The sequence below is a fragment of the Sphaerodactylus townsendi genome, linkage group LG06, assembly GCF_021028975.2.
Source record: "Sphaerodactylus townsendi isolate TG3544 linkage group LG06, MPM_Stown_v2.3, whole genome shotgun sequence".
Classification (NCBI taxonomy): domain Eukaryota; kingdom Metazoa; phylum Chordata; class Lepidosauria; order Squamata; family Sphaerodactylidae; genus Sphaerodactylus; species Sphaerodactylus townsendi.
In genome coordinates this window covers 66,250,349-66,270,317 of record NC_059430.1, presented here as the reverse complement: position 1 = coordinate 66,270,317, position 19,969 = coordinate 66,250,349, and the positions used below count along the sequence as shown (strand labels likewise).

The 19,969-nt window shown below is 42.0% G+C and overlaps 1 protein-coding gene across 1 annotated transcript in view; it reads right to left on the bottom strand.

The window, feature by feature from the left end:
• Nucleotides 1-3,836: 3,836 nt before the first annotated feature.
• Nucleotides 3,837-19,969, bottom strand: part of YAF2 (YY1 associated factor 2) — a 34,751-nt gene continuing 18,618 nt past the window's right edge. Inside the window, exons 3-4 of the mRNA XM_048499946.1 lie at nucleotides 7,782-7,934; nucleotides 3,837-5,504 (exon numbers count right to left, since the gene is read on the bottom strand). Of these exons, the coding sequence (XP_048355903.1) occupies nucleotides 5,267-5,504; nucleotides 7,782-7,934 (391 nt within the window). The 3' untranslated portion in view covers nucleotides 3,837-5,266. The remainder of the gene's footprint in view (nucleotides 5,505-7,781; nucleotides 7,935-19,969) is intronic.

Sequence of the window (19,969 nt, the reverse complement as noted above, 5' to 3'; positions counted from 1 at the left end):
CCACTGCTAACCACTCATGAGCTCTCTTAAACATGAGTGCTGATCTTTTATCCTGAGGATCTTTAATGGCCCCTTCCCCGCTCCCTTGATACCAGGCCACCTGATTGGATAGCTGCTACAGGGGCATCTACCAGTGGAATATGCAGTAGGTGGTTTACATATTTGGGAACCATGTAAAGCTTTTTGGCTAACAGGGGCATAGCTTTACTCACTGCTGAGTGTTGCCATTCCCTCTTAATCCTTTTTTCAAAGGACTGTGGCAAGGGGAAAAATGTTTTGGCATCCTCTTCTATGGGGAAGTAATCCAAATTTCCTATAGGGCAGCACTTAATGGGTTTGCCCTGCTGATGGCCTGTAGGGTCTTCTGCATCAGAAGTCATGGAGGTCTAAAGCAGACATGGTCTTTGCTATAAGAAAAGTTAGGTCCTCTGGTTTGAAGATCCTGGGTGTCTGATCTGCAGAGTGAGCTACCCAATCCTCACTGTCAGAGAATTGTGTGGTCTCCTCCAGGCATTCTCCCTCAGTAAGGCCTCCTGTGTCCACTAGGTCAGGGTTTTGCTGGTAAGCTTCCTTGGCAGGACATCCTAATGAGTGGGACACAGCACCCAATTGCTAGTGGCTTGCTGTGGCTGACTGAATTGTTGTCTGATAGTCTGTGTGATCATTTGGGCAAATTCTAACGGGGAAATGTTGCTCCAAGCCCCTGGGTTATCTGAAAAACTGGGGAGACTACTTTCTGGATGGGAATCTTCCCTTTCCACTCTTGGGAACAAACTTGCCGAGTTTAAGCAGATTCCTGTGGCACTTCTGTAGTAGGTTCCATGTGGCCCTCCTTGCAAGACGCCTTTTTGCCCCTTGGGTCACTAGGCGATCTGGCCTGTTTCGCCTTACCACCTCTGGAAGTGGTTCTGCGACCTGCCATGCCTGGCTGCGGCTGCCAGCGGTCAAAAGAGGTGTTAGTGCCTTCCAAAGGGTCTTCCCAGCCAGTCCCTGGGTGGGTGGAGGAAGCCCTGGCCGTTGCTGCCCTGGTCATTTCAGCAGCGGGTCGAGTAAAGCCTCTCCTCTCGGGAGAAAAGGATCCATCAGCCATTTTTGTCAGCTTGCATCAAAACGGAGCTTCAAAATGGCACCCGTTCTTTTCGCGCCAAAATAAGATGAGGGAATCGTCCCTCACGATCTCCTTCATTGACCGGGGAGGGGGGAACAACAAGAAAAATGCAGGGGAGGTGAGACAAACAAGAAATACCAGGAAGGATAGCTGTGACGAACAGAGCCCAATCCAAGCACTGGCTGTGGAGCTCTGAAAAGGCCTTGCTCTCCTAATAGAGGCAGGAACAAAACTGGATAAGGGGAACAGTGAACAGAAAAGGAAGTGACGAAAATTCAGTTCCTGCCTTCTGAAGATGAAGGAAATCCCATACGAGATGTCCTCCGCCTCCAGGAGAATGGAAGACTGGAGGGCTTCTGTGGCCAGTGAAACAATTGTTTCATGGGCCCAGGCTGGCTTTTGTGGGTGGGAGGAGGGAGGGCTTCTGCAGCCTGTGGAACAGCTGTTCTGCAGGTCTGGGATGGCTGTTGTAGGTGAGAGTGAGAGGCAAGAGAGCTTCTGTGCCCCATGGAATAAAGGTTCTGGGGGCCCAGGATGGCTATTGGGGTGGGGATGGGAGGAAGAGAGCTTTAGCAGGCCTGCGGAACAGCTGTTTCCCAAGCCCGGGCTGGCTTTTGGGAGCGGGGGAAAGGCAGGAAAAGCTTCTGCGGGTCCATGGAACAGCTGTTCCACAGGCCCAGGCTGGCTGTTCGGGGTGGGAGAGAGGTGGGAGGGCTTCAGGGGATCCACAGAGCAGCAGCATCTACTCCAAGGGGGGGATAGAATGCGACATTCTATTCCCTTAGCCATTTATTGTTTAGGGCATGCATAATGAGATTAAATACGGATATAATTCTGGAACTACAGACATAATTATCAGCTAAATGGCCAAAAGTCCAGGTATCTCACCAATTCGTTTGCAACACCATATTTCCTTTAAATACTGCAAAGTTTTTCAAATATTTAGCAGTGCACACAGGTTTGGTTCCCAGTTACTGAACTATTTCAAAGTGCTAAATGTGGTAATAATCTAAAAAGTGTTGAAAAAGTGTTGAAAAGTTATTAGAGAACTTGCCTGGTGGTATGAAGTTAACAGTTCACTCTTGTTAATAGTTCATTAGAAAGACCTTTCAGATTTTTAAACAGCAACACCAAAAAATGAGGTATGCAAGATTTAGATATCACATCAGACTTTCATTTTATGCAACTAACTGTATTTCACAACTAACATCTTACAAAATACAACTAACATCTTACAGTACCATTGTGCCTGTAGAAGTACTGCAGTTAAAAACAAGAAAAATACATTGCTACAAGAAACCAGCAGACATCACAATTATTAGGGGTCTACAAAATTCCATTATTTAGCTGAAAAGCTGTTATAGTGTGTTTTTAATATTTGGGATCTAGAGATTCACTGCCAAAAATCCATCTATTATTTCTGTCCTATTAATTCACAAAATACATATTTCCAGCAAGGAATCAAAGTGAAATAATAGCTGGAAAATTAAGTGTGTACCGTTCAACAATACCTGGTAGACTTCTTACATTTTTTTAAAAAAATAAGCTAACTACTCAGTCCTTTATTTTGTCAAAGTGAGTCCAGTTAAGTCTAGTCAGACATCTTTTCAAGTGGAGCATAGGATTTCAACTAAAAATAGGAACAGACATTTTCTCACCACTTTGCTCTCTCAGAATACTTGCTGTTGTCAGCAAGAGACAAGGTTTCTGTTTGTTTTTGAATCAGCTGGGATGTTTATGGGTTTAATCTATTCATTACAATATTTGTATGTTCAAAATTTGGATGTAGCTATGGCCAAGAACTGGGAGTCTCAAGACAAGGAAGTTGTAAACAAAGCATGCTATTTTCTTAATTGCATTACTTTTGACTGTTATTGTGTTTCACATTTAGAACAGAGTCTTTTTGAGACAGTGATCTGCATCCATCAATGCAGTTAAGAAAGAGATAGGAAGAAGAAGCTATCAGTGAGAGTTCCAACTGTTGCTCACTGAGCAACTGACTTTTTTTTTTTAACTGAGGGTCATTGGATTCTCAGCAACAGCATATTTGGGTCTGCAACTGAAGGGAGAAATCGGCAAAAATTGGGTCTCCACTCTTAAGAGAACCCAATTTCCTTTAAATCTTTGCAGAGAGGTTGGGTACAGGTTACTGCTTGGTTCAGTCAATATTCCAAGTTATACTTACTGTTTTCTGCCATCTAATGCATTTCAGTTTCCATTTGTAGAGCTAATTATGACAATATTATCTAAACTGGACAACTATACTTAGTATTTCTCCCCAAGAAGCATATTTTGAAGTAAATTTCCAATTCTGATATGAACAGAAAGTTCTAACAACAGTATGCCAATAAGGATATTAGGACAACTTTAAATTGTGCAAAAAATATTGAAAGGATGCTGCATTTGAAGAGAGGGGAGAACAATGCCATAACTCATTTATGGTTCCTGAATTGATTCTGTATGTTCTGGCTAATAGGCCGTTTTCATTTAATTAGCAAACAATACCATCATAAGTATCTATACCCATTAGTCCCACAGAAGTCCATGAGACTTACTCCTAAGTAAACGTGTTTAGGATTCAGCCTTAGTCGCTTGTAAAAACACCCCTAGAGTTACAAGTCATCTCCCATCCCACTGTGTTAATAGTACTGTACTAGCATAAGAAACTATGAATAAATGGCTTTGTACATCTAAATTTAAGTAATATTAAACAAAATTGCAAAACCTATACTCATAAAAAATACTTTATTGGAAATTTTACATAATACCAGATGGGACTGTAAATCTTTTTTGTTCTGTTTCTATATATTGCTAAATGCATAAATGTTCACAACTATGTCAAAAACAAAACTGCATTTTTCCTATGGTTTGCTCTATAATATTTAATAAAGGATCATTTTAAAAAGCCAAAGGTTGATATAGGAACAAATGTTATATATATTTATATATACACACGCACGCAGGCACACACACACACACACGCTATTTGCTTATTTTCTCACTCTGGTGCAACATTTAATATCACTGGACTGGATCCCAAAGACTGCATAAAGAGCTTCTACGTATGCTTCCAAGGCTTATCATTTCCAAACAAAATTCTCTGTACCATCCAAGACTTGGAGCCCTTTTGGAATGTTCTCTCATGCAGTACCAAGAGCTATGGCTAGAGGGAAGGAATCCCAAGCCACCACAAATGCTCTCTTGAAAACTTAAGAGGCTCCATGGATCCCAGCCTCTGAACTGAACTGATATATCACTATAACACTGAGCAAGTCAAAGGATAAGGAAAGAGGAGTAAGCAAAATGAGAACAATATCACGTTTGGATTTACGGTATCAACAGTAGTTAGATATTAAAATCTAGATAAAAAACCCTAATCATTTGAGAACAAGTCCATGTTCTATAACATAAAATACCAGTGTATAAGGACAAGGTAGCATTATACTTGATTTATAAAGCTAAACAATAAATGCTTGTAACAAATTTACTATTTCTTTTGCTTGTAAACATTACAGTAAATGTTCTAAAGTGTGAGGAAATATTGGAAAAGCCAGCAACATAATTCAGTAACAGTAATCTAGTAAAATGTGTCAGACATTGGCAGAAATTCATACAAATGTTTTATTTAATAACATTTTTCCTATTCAACCACACCAAGTACCAGCAGGTGTTTTTAAGATAATTGTTACGAAAATTCTTTTGCAGCAATAGTTGATTAAGTTGATCATTGACTTGCATACATATAACTATGTTTCACAATTCTCAAATAATACATATATAGGCAGCTTGAACTATGTTATAAAAATTTAATTCAGTACATGCCAACAGTATAGAATTCAAGAGTTGTGTTAGAATACACTAAACTAAAAGTGGAAATGGACTTACCAGTAACACTGCATAAAGAACATTCAAACCACATTTTCATGGCACCTTTGTATATGAAGATTTAAAATTTTATTTGTAACTGTTTTGTAGATTGCTATTAAATTTCATCTTATGGCTGCACTTTACTCTTACAAAATGCAGAAATCATATTTCAGTAAACATACAAATCAACTATAATACATAACAAGTCATGAAAATGTGGTAATTGTTGACCAATGTGTGTATTTGCAAGTTCTGGAGAGGAAAGACTAAAGAAACTGAAGGAAATAAACTTTAATGAGATTCTCCATTCAATGATGAGGCTTCTCCTCTAGGTGACGATGACCTGGACATTCCTCTCTCTGTATTGTCAGAACTAGAACCGCTCTGACTGTGCTGATCTGCAGAAGCTGCGCTGGAAGCCGGTGGTGATTTAGTTTTTTCCTTAAAGTCTGTAATAATCACTGTCAGATCACCCACTGTAACTTCCAAGTGTTGGGCACTACTTCGATCCACATTTTTCAACCTGGGCCTAAAATAATATGAAAAATCAAATTATAAAAAGATATTTCAGAAGCCCTCCCAAAATCACATATCTGAGCTCACATATGCCTCAGAAGCTCCTGTTTTCTAAAGTCAGAATAATGGTCCATCTAGTACAGTATTATTTAGTGTGAGTGGCAGAAGCTTTTCAGCCTTTTCTATTTAAGACTTTGGAGTTGAAAAGGCCAAGGAATAAACATGAGAATTTATAAATGCAAAGCATGTTTTTGCCATTGAGGTTTGGCCACTTTTCACAGTCAGCTGACACAATGTGTACAATGTTGTGATTATAAGAATATAGCACAGATAACACTGCAGACAATATTCAAATGTTTAGAACTGTCACTCACAACTTGTTCTGTATCATCATTCATAAAGCACAGCAACACAAAAATGATACCTAAGGAAAAGACTGAGTTAAAAGGAGTACATGGGGATGACAAGAATGCATATCTGAAAAGAGTTTGGGGGAAGAGAATCATCAAGTGAAATAAAACAGCAAGGGAAAGAAAATTAGTTAATACCATTTTTCTTGAATCTTTTCCACAACTGTCAAAAATTACTACTCCACAAGTGATAGTAGCAGTCAAATATCATCTTCACGTGGAAATTCTCCAAACAGCTACTGTATATCAGATATCAGTACCATAATATGGAATATCTTCACACCATATGATGGCTCTGACCTAATTAGCTGGTAACATATGGTATGGCAATCTCATAAAGTCTTCTTCCCAAGCAAATCATTTGTAATGATACCCACACCACTGTCATTTACAAAACTGACCTTGAACAGATTCAGATGATGGATCAAGTATGATTTCCTGTAGGAACCCATCTCTGCATTTTCCTTTGTAGCACAGGAAGTGGGAAATTAAGCACTTATTTGTTGAATTTTCTTGGTGGTTATATTTCTCCCTCAGTTTTCCTATTCAATCAGTGATTCCCTTGATGTAAGGTAAAAACACCTTCCCTTTGGGTGGCTGTTTATATTAATTCCTGTGGTTTGATCTTGAAGCTCTTCTGATATCTGTAGTAGAGTAACCATTGGCCTGTAGAATCCAGTTTAGGTGGTTCAGTTTGTTTTGAAAGAGGTGGGGTTCGCAGGTTCTTTTTACATGATCTACCAGAGTTTTTATTGTGCTCCTTTTTTGTCCTGGATGATGATTAGAGTTTTTATGTAGATATCATTGTGTTTAGGTTTTCTGTAGACATTGGCCCAATTGTTCGTTGGGTTTGCGGATGACTAAGACTTATGAAATGGTAGATTTTCCTCATTTTCTTTTACCATAGTAAATTGGATGTTTGGGTGGATATTGTTAATATGGTCCAGAAATTTGTTTAGTTCTTCATGGCTCCAAAATATGAATAGGTCATCCACATAACGGAACCATACAGTGGGCTTTTTTGGTGCTGTTTCCAGGACTTGTTTTTCAAAGTGTTCCATGTAAAAATTTGCTATTACAGGGGTAATAGTAATTTTGCCCCAGGCGTTATTTTCTCCCCCTATGACACTGGCACAGGATCAGGGCCAGGGGCTCAGGCAACTCCTGAGGAAGCAAACCCTAGGATGGAAATTGCTACCCCAAAGCTACTGCCAGATTCCAGCTCTGTCCTTCCCCAGTACCCGGTTGTTCAGTCAGGGGATAGCCCATCAGCTTCGACCCCCCCGGGTCACTTGAACCCCGGGAACGATGATGAAGGCAGGTGCAGAGCCACCTACAGGAGCAGAGGTGCAGCAGCAGGTTGGCAGCTTTAGAGAAAGCAAGGAAAAACAGGGAGTCCGTGCAGGAGCCAGGCTAAGGGAGTGCAGCTGGGGGAGGTTGGCAATTAGTTGGAAGGCCATTCTGTATATAAGGCTGTAGGAATAAGGCTGCAGTGTGGCAGCAACATTGTTTTGAGATGAATGAGCCTTTGCTTGTATTGATCCTTGCCGTGTACTAAATAAACAGTGAAGTACTGGACTGCTGTCTTGCCTTCTGCTTGCCGAGAATCTGGGCCACGACATCAGGGGAGGCTCCTTCCATTGTGAAGAAGCTGCCAGTGACTGTGAAAACATGTTTTTTTCTCATCTTACCATTGCTCCCTCACTCCCAACTAGCAGTTTAAAAACCTATCCTTTTAGTTTATTTCATATTCATACTTGAATTCTGAATCAGATTGATATCCATGTTCTGATTTCTTAACTGTTTTAAAAATGTACAGAAGGTTAACAATACCAATATTTTTACAGAATTTTCAAACACAAAATTTTTCAAAAGTTTACCTGGTTTTCTTATGACTGTTCTTTTTGCTAGCAGTTTCTTTTTCACTTTTTTCCTTTTCTACTTTGTCTTTTTTCTCTTTTTTTGACTGTGTGGGGGGCACAAACTGCTGGGTCACCTGTTGCGCAACCAGTTGAGAAACAGGTCGAGGTTTCCTGTGTGTACAAGCATAAAAGAGTTTGAACTCTTTGTTATCAGTAAAAAATTCTGTATGATAATTGATCTGTTAGTACCATACCCTCTAAACTTCCAACAATAACAGTGCAATCCATGGGAGAGGGGACAGAAAGAATTGTGGATGCAATGCAAGGGAACACTGATGTGGATGACCCAATGCCAGCGCAAGGGACAAATGTGCTGTTGGGGTGGCAAATACAGCAGTGGCAAGGTACTGCACTGCAGTGCCTGAACACAGAAGCTGCCATGGCGCCAGTAGTCCTCCTGCACGCAAGGCTATAAATGGCACAGGTGGTGGTGTTCTGGGGCGTTCCTAGGGACAGGGGTGACTTTAGTTGGCCTCCAAAGGGCTTTCAGCCTGGGAATGCTCCCTATGCATGTCAGTGACTTATGACATGAAAACAGCAGCTGGAAGCCCTTGAAATATAATGGTGAATTTTGGGGTTTGGGATTTTCTGTTTTTTGTCTTCTCTGTGCCTCCTCCATCTTCTTTGGAGGCAGTATAACTGAGCAGGCACCGTCCCCAGCTGCTGCGAAACTGCCCCCCCTCAATAGATTGGGCTGCTGTGTATCTACATATATATTAATCACTCAGAATTACAACTAATCTCCAAACGATAGAGATTAATTCTCCTGGGAAAAATGACTGCTTTGGAGAGTGAACTCAATAGTATAATACCTTGTTAAGGTCGCTTCCCTACCAAACTTTGGTTTGCCATTGCCTGCCTCTACATGGTTTGCCATTGGCTTGCCATTGCCTGCCTCTACATGGACTGAAAGAGTTCTGAGAGAACTGTGACTGGCTTAAGGTCACCCAGCAGGCTTCACTTGGAGAACTGGGGGATTGAACCTGGTTCTCCAGATCTTAGTCCACTGCTCTTAATCTTATACCACAATGGATCTCTAAAAACTTATACCACAATGGCTCTTTAAAAATAGCTAGAAGGGTAACTGCATTAATGACTATAGTGAAATGGTCAGCGTGATTTAATCTGTCTGCAATTAATACACTATCAGCCCAGTTCCGGGCAGAATGCCCTTCTGGAGCTGGCGACCTCCTTGCACCGACAGAATGCTCTTTCCACACCAGTGCAAGGGCCAAATACGCTCGCAGAGGGGCAACTTACCTGGGCAGCTGGACAATGCACAGCTCCGCAGTGCCTGACCCAGAAGCCTGACAAAACACTGCGCTGGTGTAGCTAGGGGCATTCTGGGGATGGTACGGGGCTGGCCTGAGTGGGCCTCCAGAGCCCAATCGGCCCTCTTGTGCTGGTGGAGTCGTTGGCAGAGATACTCCATGATTTTCATGGCAAATCTCTATTCCCAGCTATGGGAGATTTTTGCCTTAAAAAAAAAACTTTTTAGGGCTTCTCCTGCCCCGGGAAAGCCCTCTGGAGGGGCCATCCCACCTGAACAACAGCTCTGGATTGCACTGTTTAACACATAGAATGATTAAACTATTGAAAAGTTGAATGTTTCCAATGTTACAAAGTTTAACACTACATCTAAATATAGTACTAATCCTAATCTGATTCAATTAAAACATTTCTGTCCAAATCACACACTTGCTTTGGTTTACTATAAAATTCATGTTTTATTTTTCCTATTTTAAATGGTAACAACTAAGATATATGTTAAAGTAGCAGAGAATGCAGCAGTTTCTCTCTCTCTGGTAATGTTCACGATTTTACTTAAAGAAAATTAAGGGGACAATGCTGTGAACACTTAGCAGGAAGTAAGCACCTCTGAACATTATGAAGCTTAATTCTGCATACATTGCATTGCACTCAGCATTGCACTGCACAGCACTTACAGTGCATTTGCGGGGGGCGGGGGGAGGCACGGCATAAGCACTCAGGGATACAACCAGCTGTTATACCTAAATATCTAAATGATATGGTAGCGTAGTGCCCTGCTGTTGCTAAACCATGGACCCCTTCTAAACCACTGCCAGCACAACAATCTACACAGTACTCTACATCAGTGAATAATCCCCAGAAGTTAGGTCATCTAACACCATAGCATCAAGCACCATAGATACCTATGCAATGAAAAAAGGTAAAATCCCACCCTCCAGGTGCAGTCCTACCCACAAGCCCCAGAACAGTACAGGATGCTGACTATCGTTGCAGCCAATCACACACTCTTAAAGGTATATTTTTCTGGGAAATGCACACCAAAGGAGCAACCATGAACTAACATGAGAAGTGGCAAGGGTCTAACAGAGTCAGCCTAGGAATCTGCTCCCACCTCCCCTTCTCTTTCACACACAGCCTGGACACCACTTTGACAGAGCATGCTCCCACAGCCAAGCCTAGCAGTGAATGTGTATGGAGGCAACTTAATGCAGATAAAACCAGCAGAATGTAATGGGGCATATCTGCAGGAATGCTGGCTGTGATGCTGGGAGGGAGTTGATGCAGCAGGAATGCTGGTGGCCCTGTATTAGGCTGACAGAATAGTCAGTTGCCAGTCTCCCCCCGCCCCCCCTCCAGTGGTTGGGTGAATGGGGAAGACCTGGAGATCAGCGGTGACTGAAAGCTGCTACACTATGTTACCATACTGCCCTGGCATGGGGGGGGGGGTACTTTTTATAGGTACCCCTGCCCACGTTGATGTTGGCGTTGCAGAGATGGGGAACCCATTCTCTGGCAATAGCCAGGTCTACCTACAAGAAGCTTCCAGGAATTGTTTTTCTGTTCTCCCACTCTCAGCTTGTTTGCCATATCAGCATATTTTCAGCTCCACGTCTAAAGAAGAACGTATCCTCAACATGATACAGTAGCCCTGCTGAATGAATACACATTTTCAGCCACAAGAAGACTCCTGTTGTCATTACCTCCCCTGATATCTTAACACAGATTCTCCCTTCTGTAACTAACTTCTTCTGTAACTTATAATGCACTCTATTGTTTCTCAAACAATCCACCTGGACACCTCCCAGAGGTTGTCCTGACATCCCCTAAAAGGTTGTCCTAACACCCCAAGAGGTAATTCTTCACTGTAGAAATATCCTACCTCCCCCCACACCCACACACACAAAGGGCCATTTGCTCAGTGCCACTGACACCTTTCCATCTTTGTTACTGTGTCCAATGCGTTGCCCCCTGGAACCAAACACTGGCTGTTTGGCTCTGAACCCTGGATCTTCTTCATGTCGCAATCAGGTTGCATTACCCATATATCCCATATTCCTCTCTATTCCAAATCTATTTTCCAACATATCTATATCTTAGGAACTCTGTGTGCGCATGTTTGCTGCATTGAACCAAGTGATTGTAAACTTCTTGTCCCTACAAGAAAGACTGTAAAATGTGCATTACATCGTTCTTTGTGGATTTTCTTCAAGAGCTGATCTTTGTGTACACTGGAACTAAAGATTCCTTACCCAGCCTCTGGCAACATTAATAAGCAGTCTACTCTAAGCTAATATTCCCCGCTATATTGAGAGACTGTGTCTCCACCTTGGCGAACAATTCTGCCTTGTGGATTTGCTGGTCAAGCAACCGTGGCACCTATTGCCATGCAGGATCAGAGCTCTATGTAGTCTGTCTCTCGCCTCTGCCCATGTGGGGGCCGAAAGGAGCCTTTGTCATGCTGTTTCAGTGCGTAGGTAGGTAGGTAGGTAGGTAGGTAGGTAGGTAGGTAGGTAGGTAGGTAGGTAGGTAGGTAGGTAGGTAGGTAGGTAGGTAGGTAGGTATCTATCTATCTATCTATCTATCTATCTATCTATCTATCTATCTATCTATCTATCTATCTATACACACACACACGTATACATATGTATGTATGTAAGTATGCATTTATTTATGTATATAAAAACTCTGTCAATGTAACAGTATTGTCAAAACAATCTGTAATGCAGAGAATTAAACATTTCCAGTATGACTCCACCAGCTGTTTTTCCTAAACAAAGTACAAACAGTTTATGCAACCCAAACATAATCCTAAATTAGAATCCTATTACCATACTTTGCTCTGGAAAAGGCTGCTGCTAGGTAAATTTGGTTGCGATCAGGGACAATAGCCTATTTAAAGCATACACAAACAGCTTGATAAAGAGCACCATAAGAGCCAATCAATTTACTCATTAACAGACACAGTAGTAGACTACTTTACAGGACAGATACTTTGTATCTACCTACTCATCTATCACATTTTTATTCCATCCCCTACTTCAAGTGGCTCCAAGTGGTTTAAAAAGTTCTCCTCTGCTCCATTTTATCTCCATGAGAAAGGTTAAGATGAGGGAATTGGCCCAAAATTACCAGATCTTCCTAGTCCAACTGTCTAACACCTATTCCACACTGATCCTTTTGTGTTGTATACAATAACTGTCAAAAGAATAGCTCACCATTAGGTAGATAGTCTAACAGTGTTCAAGAAGTATCTGGGGATTACAGGAGAGGTCAGCATACAAACAGTCCCAATATAACTATGCAACAGCTGAAAGGAAGAGCTGGTCTCAAGGAATCACAGTCACTCATTACTATTCAGAAGTCTAAAAAAACCATCAAAAAGTCCAAGATAAAAAATAGGATTGGAACATGGGCAGCTGAATTATGAGTCTGGATTAAAATATTCAAACTATGAAGTTGCACCAACAGATGTCAAGCTGCAATTAACTTCCTTGCTTTCAAATCAAGTTGACGAGTGCCCTTCCATGCCTGTCCCATCTTAATTTCCTACTTGCAGACACTAACATGTCCTTGATGCTGTCCTTGAAATATCAAGCAAAGCTGGGATTCCTCAATGTTGCTGACTCTCTTGATAGGGCAACAGAATACACGCTGTATGGAAGAGATTCAAAGGCAAAGTTATAGGAACTGTACTGAGACAAAATTACAAAAATTCTATACATTCTATTAGCAGTGTTTGTGTCTACACAAGCAACACTGGGTATGACAGATTCATGTGACACAAACTACTACTGCTTGACTACCAGGCAGCATGGTGCAACACAGCATATAAGCCCTGTATCTGGCTTTACTTCTGACAAAATACAGGTATGCATTAGCTAAAAAACCCATACAAGAAAAATGGGGTGCTGATAATTAATAAAGAAGCAGACAATGTTTTAAACAGCCATGGAGCAAACATAGCAATATTCTGCACCATAACCTGTGCAAAAATCTTTCTCCACTTTGCTTCTGGCTTACATATATCATTTATCTTTAGGATGGGTTTCTAGCAATTTTATTTTTAAACAATTTTAGCAGATTTTATATGCTTCAGAAATAATAATAATAATGTATAAGTCTACTTCATCATTATTCCTAGCAAAAACATGAGTGACATCAATAAGTATCAGAATAGTGTTGCCACCCCAGAGAACCAGCTCAGGGTTTCAAATCTACCAGTTAGAGTTAACTGTTCATATACATATCCCACTTCACCTTCATTGTTGGCTTTTTGTTAGAAAGTGAAAATGGTTTTTTTTAAAAGGCTTGGAATATTTAATTACAGATGCTATTTCCTTATCCAGCCAATTGATTTATTTATCTGCCATGTGTATTCTTTTTGTTTTTTTGTTTTTGTTTTTCTTTGTTAATTTGTTTTTCCATTATATTTTAAATGTTTTGTTATAAGCTACCCTGCAACACTATTTTGGATGGAAAGAGACATGAGGACAACATAAAACTGAATTAAATATACTCTACAAGATACCCCAGATAGTAGAGCCACATAAAACCTAAACTATAATTTTATTCATATATATTTGTACTTACTATCAATGACTGATAAAACAAATATTTTGGATAGTACTGAACATTACCTACACTGAAATTTCTTAAAACAAGATGTACTGGTTATGAGGGATAACTGCAATAGCTATTAATAGTGTGTTGTGTATTATTAGCTTTTTTCACTGACAAAAGGAGGAAGAGCAGCTCCTTTCCACCATTGAAAAGTCTATGGTGAGGAACAAGGTTAAAATGCTAGACAAAAGCGACATGGGAATGCAATGAGGACAGAAACGAGGTAAGCTAATCTAAAGATTAGACCCTAATCTAAAGATAATTATTATAACTAAACAAAGCCTCCATGAATAGATAAAATGACCAGAAGGCTTCCTGAAGCTTTTGAGGACTTGGAACAAAGAGAACTGGCAACCTAGCTAGCTGCTTCTCCGCCTGAGACAGGAAAAGGCCTAAGAAGCAGGGGGCGATCCCACTCCAACAGTTAGGAAGTATTTCCTGCCTCCCTGACTGGACAATAGGAATCACCCACAAGATGTCCTCGAGCTCAGATAGAAAAACTTCAATTCACATTCGCATTACTGTTAAATGAGAGGTCATGCAGAAATATGTAAGGCATAGGTTTTTTTTTAACCATACAGGTTTCATGGATGAAAGAGGAAGTACAGCTATAGAACTCAATCCTAGTAGACACAGATATATTACCGTATATACTCACGTATAAGTCGATCCGCATATAAGTAGAGGCACCTAATTTTGCCTTGAAGAACTGGGAAACCTTATTGACTCGCATATAAGCAGAGAGTGGGAAAGGTCCATGGGGAGGTGGAGCGCTGAGCAGACAAAGGAGCCACAGTTGGGGGAAAGGAGCGCCCCAGAAGCCTTTGGGAGGCTTTTTAAGGAGGGGAGAGGTGGGTCTGGGGAGAGGGAATAAGCTAGGGGCCATGGAGGGTGAACAGGATGGGAGGTGGTGGAGGAAAAGGCAGAGGAGAACGAGGCACAGAAAGCGGCTGAAAGGGGGCGGCAGAGAAGAAGGCAGGAGACAGCGTAGCAGAGAAAGCAGTCACTAACTCACCCATTTTTTTCTTTTCCCCGGCAGGCTGTAAGACTTGGTTTCAGAGAAGCTGCCTGTTGGGCAGCCTGTCTCTGTGGTTTTCTTAAAACCATAGAGACAGGGGGCCCAACAGGCAGCTTCTCTGAACCAAGTCTTACAGCCTTCCAGGGAAAGGGAAAAAAAGGGTGAGTTAGTGAGGGGGCCTGCCAGCAGAAAACTAAGCACAGAAAGTGGCTGAAAGAGGGACGGCAGAGAAGAAAGCAGGACAGAGCGAAGAAAGGACAGGGGGAACACCACACAAGAATTACTGGTAAGTGGGACCCGCGTATAAGTCGAGGGGGGTGTTTTTCAGCCTAAAAAAAAGACTGAAAACCTCGACTTATGCGCGAGTATATACAGTAATTGATTCCTGCAGGAGCAAAGGCTAGCTAGAACCAAGTAACAGCATAAAAATTATTTTTCTGTGCCCACGTTGTTGTGGTGTAAGGATCAGAGAATGTTTCTTTTGCATACTAAGACATACCAGTAGATTCCTTTACAAAGCTATAATTTTTGAAATGTCAAAAGCTGTCATTGGAACCTAAGATATTAGAAAACTAACATACACTTTGCCCTGACCTTGGCTGCACAGACTACACTGATCTTGTTAAATCTCAGAAGCCGAGCTGGGTCTGCCCAGGTCAGCATTTGGATGGGAGACTGCTGAGAATACCAGGGTCATGACAGGCTATTGCAAACCACTTCTGAACATCGCTTGCCTTGAAAACTCTGTGGGTTGCCATAGGTCATAAACTGTAATTTCAAAAGGAAATGTAAAATATCTAAAATTAATAATGTCTAACTTTTTTTGTTTCTATTCCATTAATTTCTCATGGTGAGGTAAATATTCTACAGGTCGTCAAGAAGAGTGTTCAGATTGTCACAAAGAGTACTTTAAAATGTTTGTGGTGTTCCCCCCCCTCGCCCAGGCCATTTGGGCAGTGTATCGTTCCCTCCTCCCTAACCTGGGGGTTGGTCTCCCCAGACGATGACTCTCCCCATTGGCCCAAGGGGCCAAGAAATGACTGCGCCCACAAAGCACTGGGTGTACGGGGCAGCCCTGGCCCATGCCACCCTCCCCCTAGCAGGCCTCCTTGCCTCCCTTCCCCTGTCTGGCTTGAGCTTTCATACCCTCCCTCTCTCTCTCCCTTGTTGCTTCACAGGGAGAGGAGTTTCCAGGGCTTTGTCTCTCTCCTGTGGCCTCACAGGGAGAGGTGTTTACAGCGTGCGTGAACGACTCCCATCCTGTTACTGCACAGGGTGAGGACCAGCTTGAACTGGGGTCTAGGTTCTCAAAGGGGGTCTGGGCTTCAGGGTCGTCTTCCCTCCTTTCCACTTCCCATTGAGCTGTTCCTTTCCCTTGTCTCTTCACACCACCATCCACATTTCCTGCTGCTGCAGCAGCTCCAGACTCGCCCTTTCCCACTTCCTTAAATACCTTCTGCCCTCTCATTCCTCTCCCTCGTCCCGGACAATGTTTCCCTGGATCAGTGTTCGCTTAATAAACTCATGGTACATGTTTTATCACAAAATGTTAACTGGGTTTGAGGTAGGAAAACGACCCCAGTGGCAAAATGCATACATTTCTGGAGTTGTTTTTCTTTAATCCCAGGTGCTGTTTTGTTTACAGAAAGCAAACAATAAGTGGTAACAAGCCATATTCAGGACATTATTTACTACTGTTCAGGTAACAAAGTGAAAAAAGTTCTAGAGCTATTTTCTTCTACATTCTATGCCTTTCCAAGAAAGAAATGTTAGCAAATAAATTTGAATGTTACAGGACAATGACTGTAACCTTGTTCAACTGAAAACAAATGTACTGACAACCCCGCTCCCTTGCACAGTGATACTGTGCAGATATTTAAAGTACAATGCAATTTGCTTACCCTAAAGGGAAAACTACAAAATCAGGCAATAAATTAATGAGGTTATACAGATGTTAACCTTTAAATCTGACTCTTAAAAAAGGCCATTTTCTTAAAAAAAAGTTTCATTCTTTTCCTAAATGTCTTTGCAAGCCAGGTTGAGCATAGGTCAACGCAACAATTACATGAACTTCACCAAGCAGCAGAATTTAACATTGCCAGAAGCAACAAATTGAAAGCCATTTAAGCAGAATTAATGCAATAGACACTTTTGGCTTAGATACTGCACCAACTGTGATATCCATACTGAAGTATATTAACCAGAGAGATATATCTGGAAAACAAGTAAAGATTTTTGGGTGGTTGTTGGTTTTGTTGCTGATTCCATCCTTTTGACATGCCAAGTATAAATTGATCAGGAACTGATCAGAAACCTTGAGCAAACTGAACTCACACCTGATTTATTTATAGTCCACCTTTCTCATTTGGATTCAAAGAGGATTAGACAGTGTGAGTCAGGGCAATCACTAGATAGGATTGTCAATACACAATGCAATAGAATTAGGCTTGTAAAACCAACCAGAAGTCTAAAAACAGAACTGAATCAAATCATATTAACATGACACATTAAATGATGCAAAATTCCATAGTAGGGGCCTAGTTTCAATAAATTATACGTAGTATAGACCACAATCCCTAATCATTTTTCTAAGTAACTCTGTAAATAATTCAGCACAGTGCCACTGTACTGCATACACAGGAAAACCCTCTTGAATAATTCAGCTTTGCATAGTTTGCAGAAAGCCATTACACTGGGAGCCTTTCTGATCTCCTCAGGGAGATTTAGGTGTATGGGCAGTTGTTGATTTTGTCCATTTGCAGGTTGGCACCTGCAGAAGCACCTGCTTAGATGAATGAAGCTGTCATGGTGCAAAACAGGGGTGAGGTGGGCTTGCAGATATGAAGGTTGAAGGCCATGAAAGGCTTTATATATAATAGCTAATATCCTAAATTGAGCCAGGTAAGTGATGTGATGTGCCTGCAAGATGGGAGTAATATGTTTGCTCCCTCATATTAGCTGAGCTGTGGCATTCTGCACCAGCTGGAATTTCCAAATTGATTTTGAGGGGAGACCAACGTACAGAGCATTACAGTAGTCTAATCTCGATGTTACTGGGCCATGGATCCAGATGTCCAGGTCAGCCTTATCAAGAAAAGAAGCAATCTTTTGAACTAGGCTGATTTGGAAGAAAGCCTTTTTAGCAACTCCATTAACTTGCTTTTCTGTAAAAAAGCTGGATCGAGTATAACTCCAAGTATAAGTACCATATAAACTCGTGTATAAGCCGACTTGTGTATAAGCCGAGGCACCTAATTTTACTACCTAAACCTGGGAAAACGTATTGACTCGCGTATAAGCCGAAGGTGGGAAGCCGGGAGGCAGAGGGAGCTCCTTATTTGGGCAGTGACTCCCCCTGATGACATTGCCCAAAGAAGGAGCTCCCTCCACCTCCCTGCTGGGTTTGAGGAAGCCCAGGCAACCAGGAGGTGGAGGGAGCTCCTTATTTGGGCAGTGACTCCCCCTGATGACATTGCCCAAAGAAGGAGCTCCTTCCACCTCCCTGCTGGGTTTGAGGAAGCCCAGGCAACCAGGAGGTGGAGGGAGCTCCTTATTTGGGCAGTGACTCCCCCTGATGTCATTGACCAAATAAGGAGCTCCCTCTACCTCCCCGCTGCCTGGGTTTCCTCAAACCCAGCTGGGAGGTGGAGGGAGCTCCTTATTTGGGCAATGGTATCAGGAGGAGTCACTGCCCAAATAAGGAGCTCCCTCTGGCTCCCAAGCCCAGCCAACCAGAGTTCCCCTTCACCCTCCGAGGAGGGCAGCAACAGCAGGGAGGTTGTCCCGGCCACACCTCGGCAGAGGACTGAAGAGCCGGCTGGTAAGCAGTGACTCGTATATAAGCCAAGGGGGCATTTTTCAGCCTTAAAACAGGACTGAAAAACTCAGCCTATACGCGAGTATATACGGTATATAACATGCCAAGTATAAGTATAATTTAACTGAGCCAGCAAGGGACACCTGAATTCCAACAAAAGTGGACAGTACAATTGTGAAGAAAGAATTCATTTTAAATGCTAAGTGCTAGTAAAAAAACCTTTTGCCTTTCTCATGAGTTAAGGAAGTTCAGAAGTGAAGGTGTTGCTAATTTGGGGTAAGCGTTTATCTCCTCAAAGTCACTATGCTTGTTAGAAGGATGGTGTAATCCTCATTAATTTCACCCAGCTGAGACTATTCATTTTGAGAATGTTTGAGGAGGGTTTGGTTCATAGGGAAGAGGTAAGTTCATTTTCAGTCTAGAATACCCAAATTGGTCAATCAATGATCACCAGGGGCATACCTAGGCAAACTGGCGCCCGGGGACAAAACCTGAGTTTGACCCCCCCCCCGGCCCGGCGTATGGGCAGCCACCCTCCCCCACCATGACCAAACAATGATTTTTTGTACCAGCTCACAAAACATCTCCCACTCCCAGCAAAACATATATGGCTCTCTCCCCACCAACTCTTTTCCTAAGTCCCTAATCACAACAACCCTATGAGGTAGGTTGTTAGCCTGAGAAACAACTCCAAGCCAGTGCAAGTCGGTATTAAGCATGTAAATCTCTCACAAATCACCCCCAGCAAAACATTTACCAAACAAATGTCAGCATCATCTCTCACAAAACACCTCCAGTGGAATCCACCCCCAAACACCATCACTTTCAATGGTGTTTAAACTAGGGAGCTCAGATTCTTCTTTTGAATCCACCTTAAAGGGAGAATCTGGGGTCCCCGGTTAAAACAAAATTAAAAGTGATGCTGTTTGGGGGTGGATTCTCCCCCACCCTGAAACAGCATCACTTTTGAGGGAGATTCAGATGAAACAAATACCATATTCGGCTGGAATCTGGGCAAATTTGGGCACATTCGGACAAAAATTGTCCAATTATGTCCTGCCCAAATATGAACAATTGCGAATGCAAGGTATTTGGGCTTTTGGGGGTATTTTTGATGTTTTTTGGCCTGCAGGGAGCGCATTTTTAAAGCTAGCAGCGCCATGATTTCAGGGCATCATCCAGAGACTGCTCTGATGATACCACCCAAGTTTGGTGATGTTTGGTTCAGGGGGAGCAAAGTTATGGATGCCCAAATGGAATGCCCTCATCCCCATTGTTTTCAAAGGGAGCTAACAGGAGATGGGGGCTACCCATTTGAGGGACCATAACTTTGGTCCTCCTGAACATAACTTCACCAAACTTGGTTGGCATCATAAGAATAGTTACCAGATGATACCCTGAAATTTTGGTGTCAGTAGC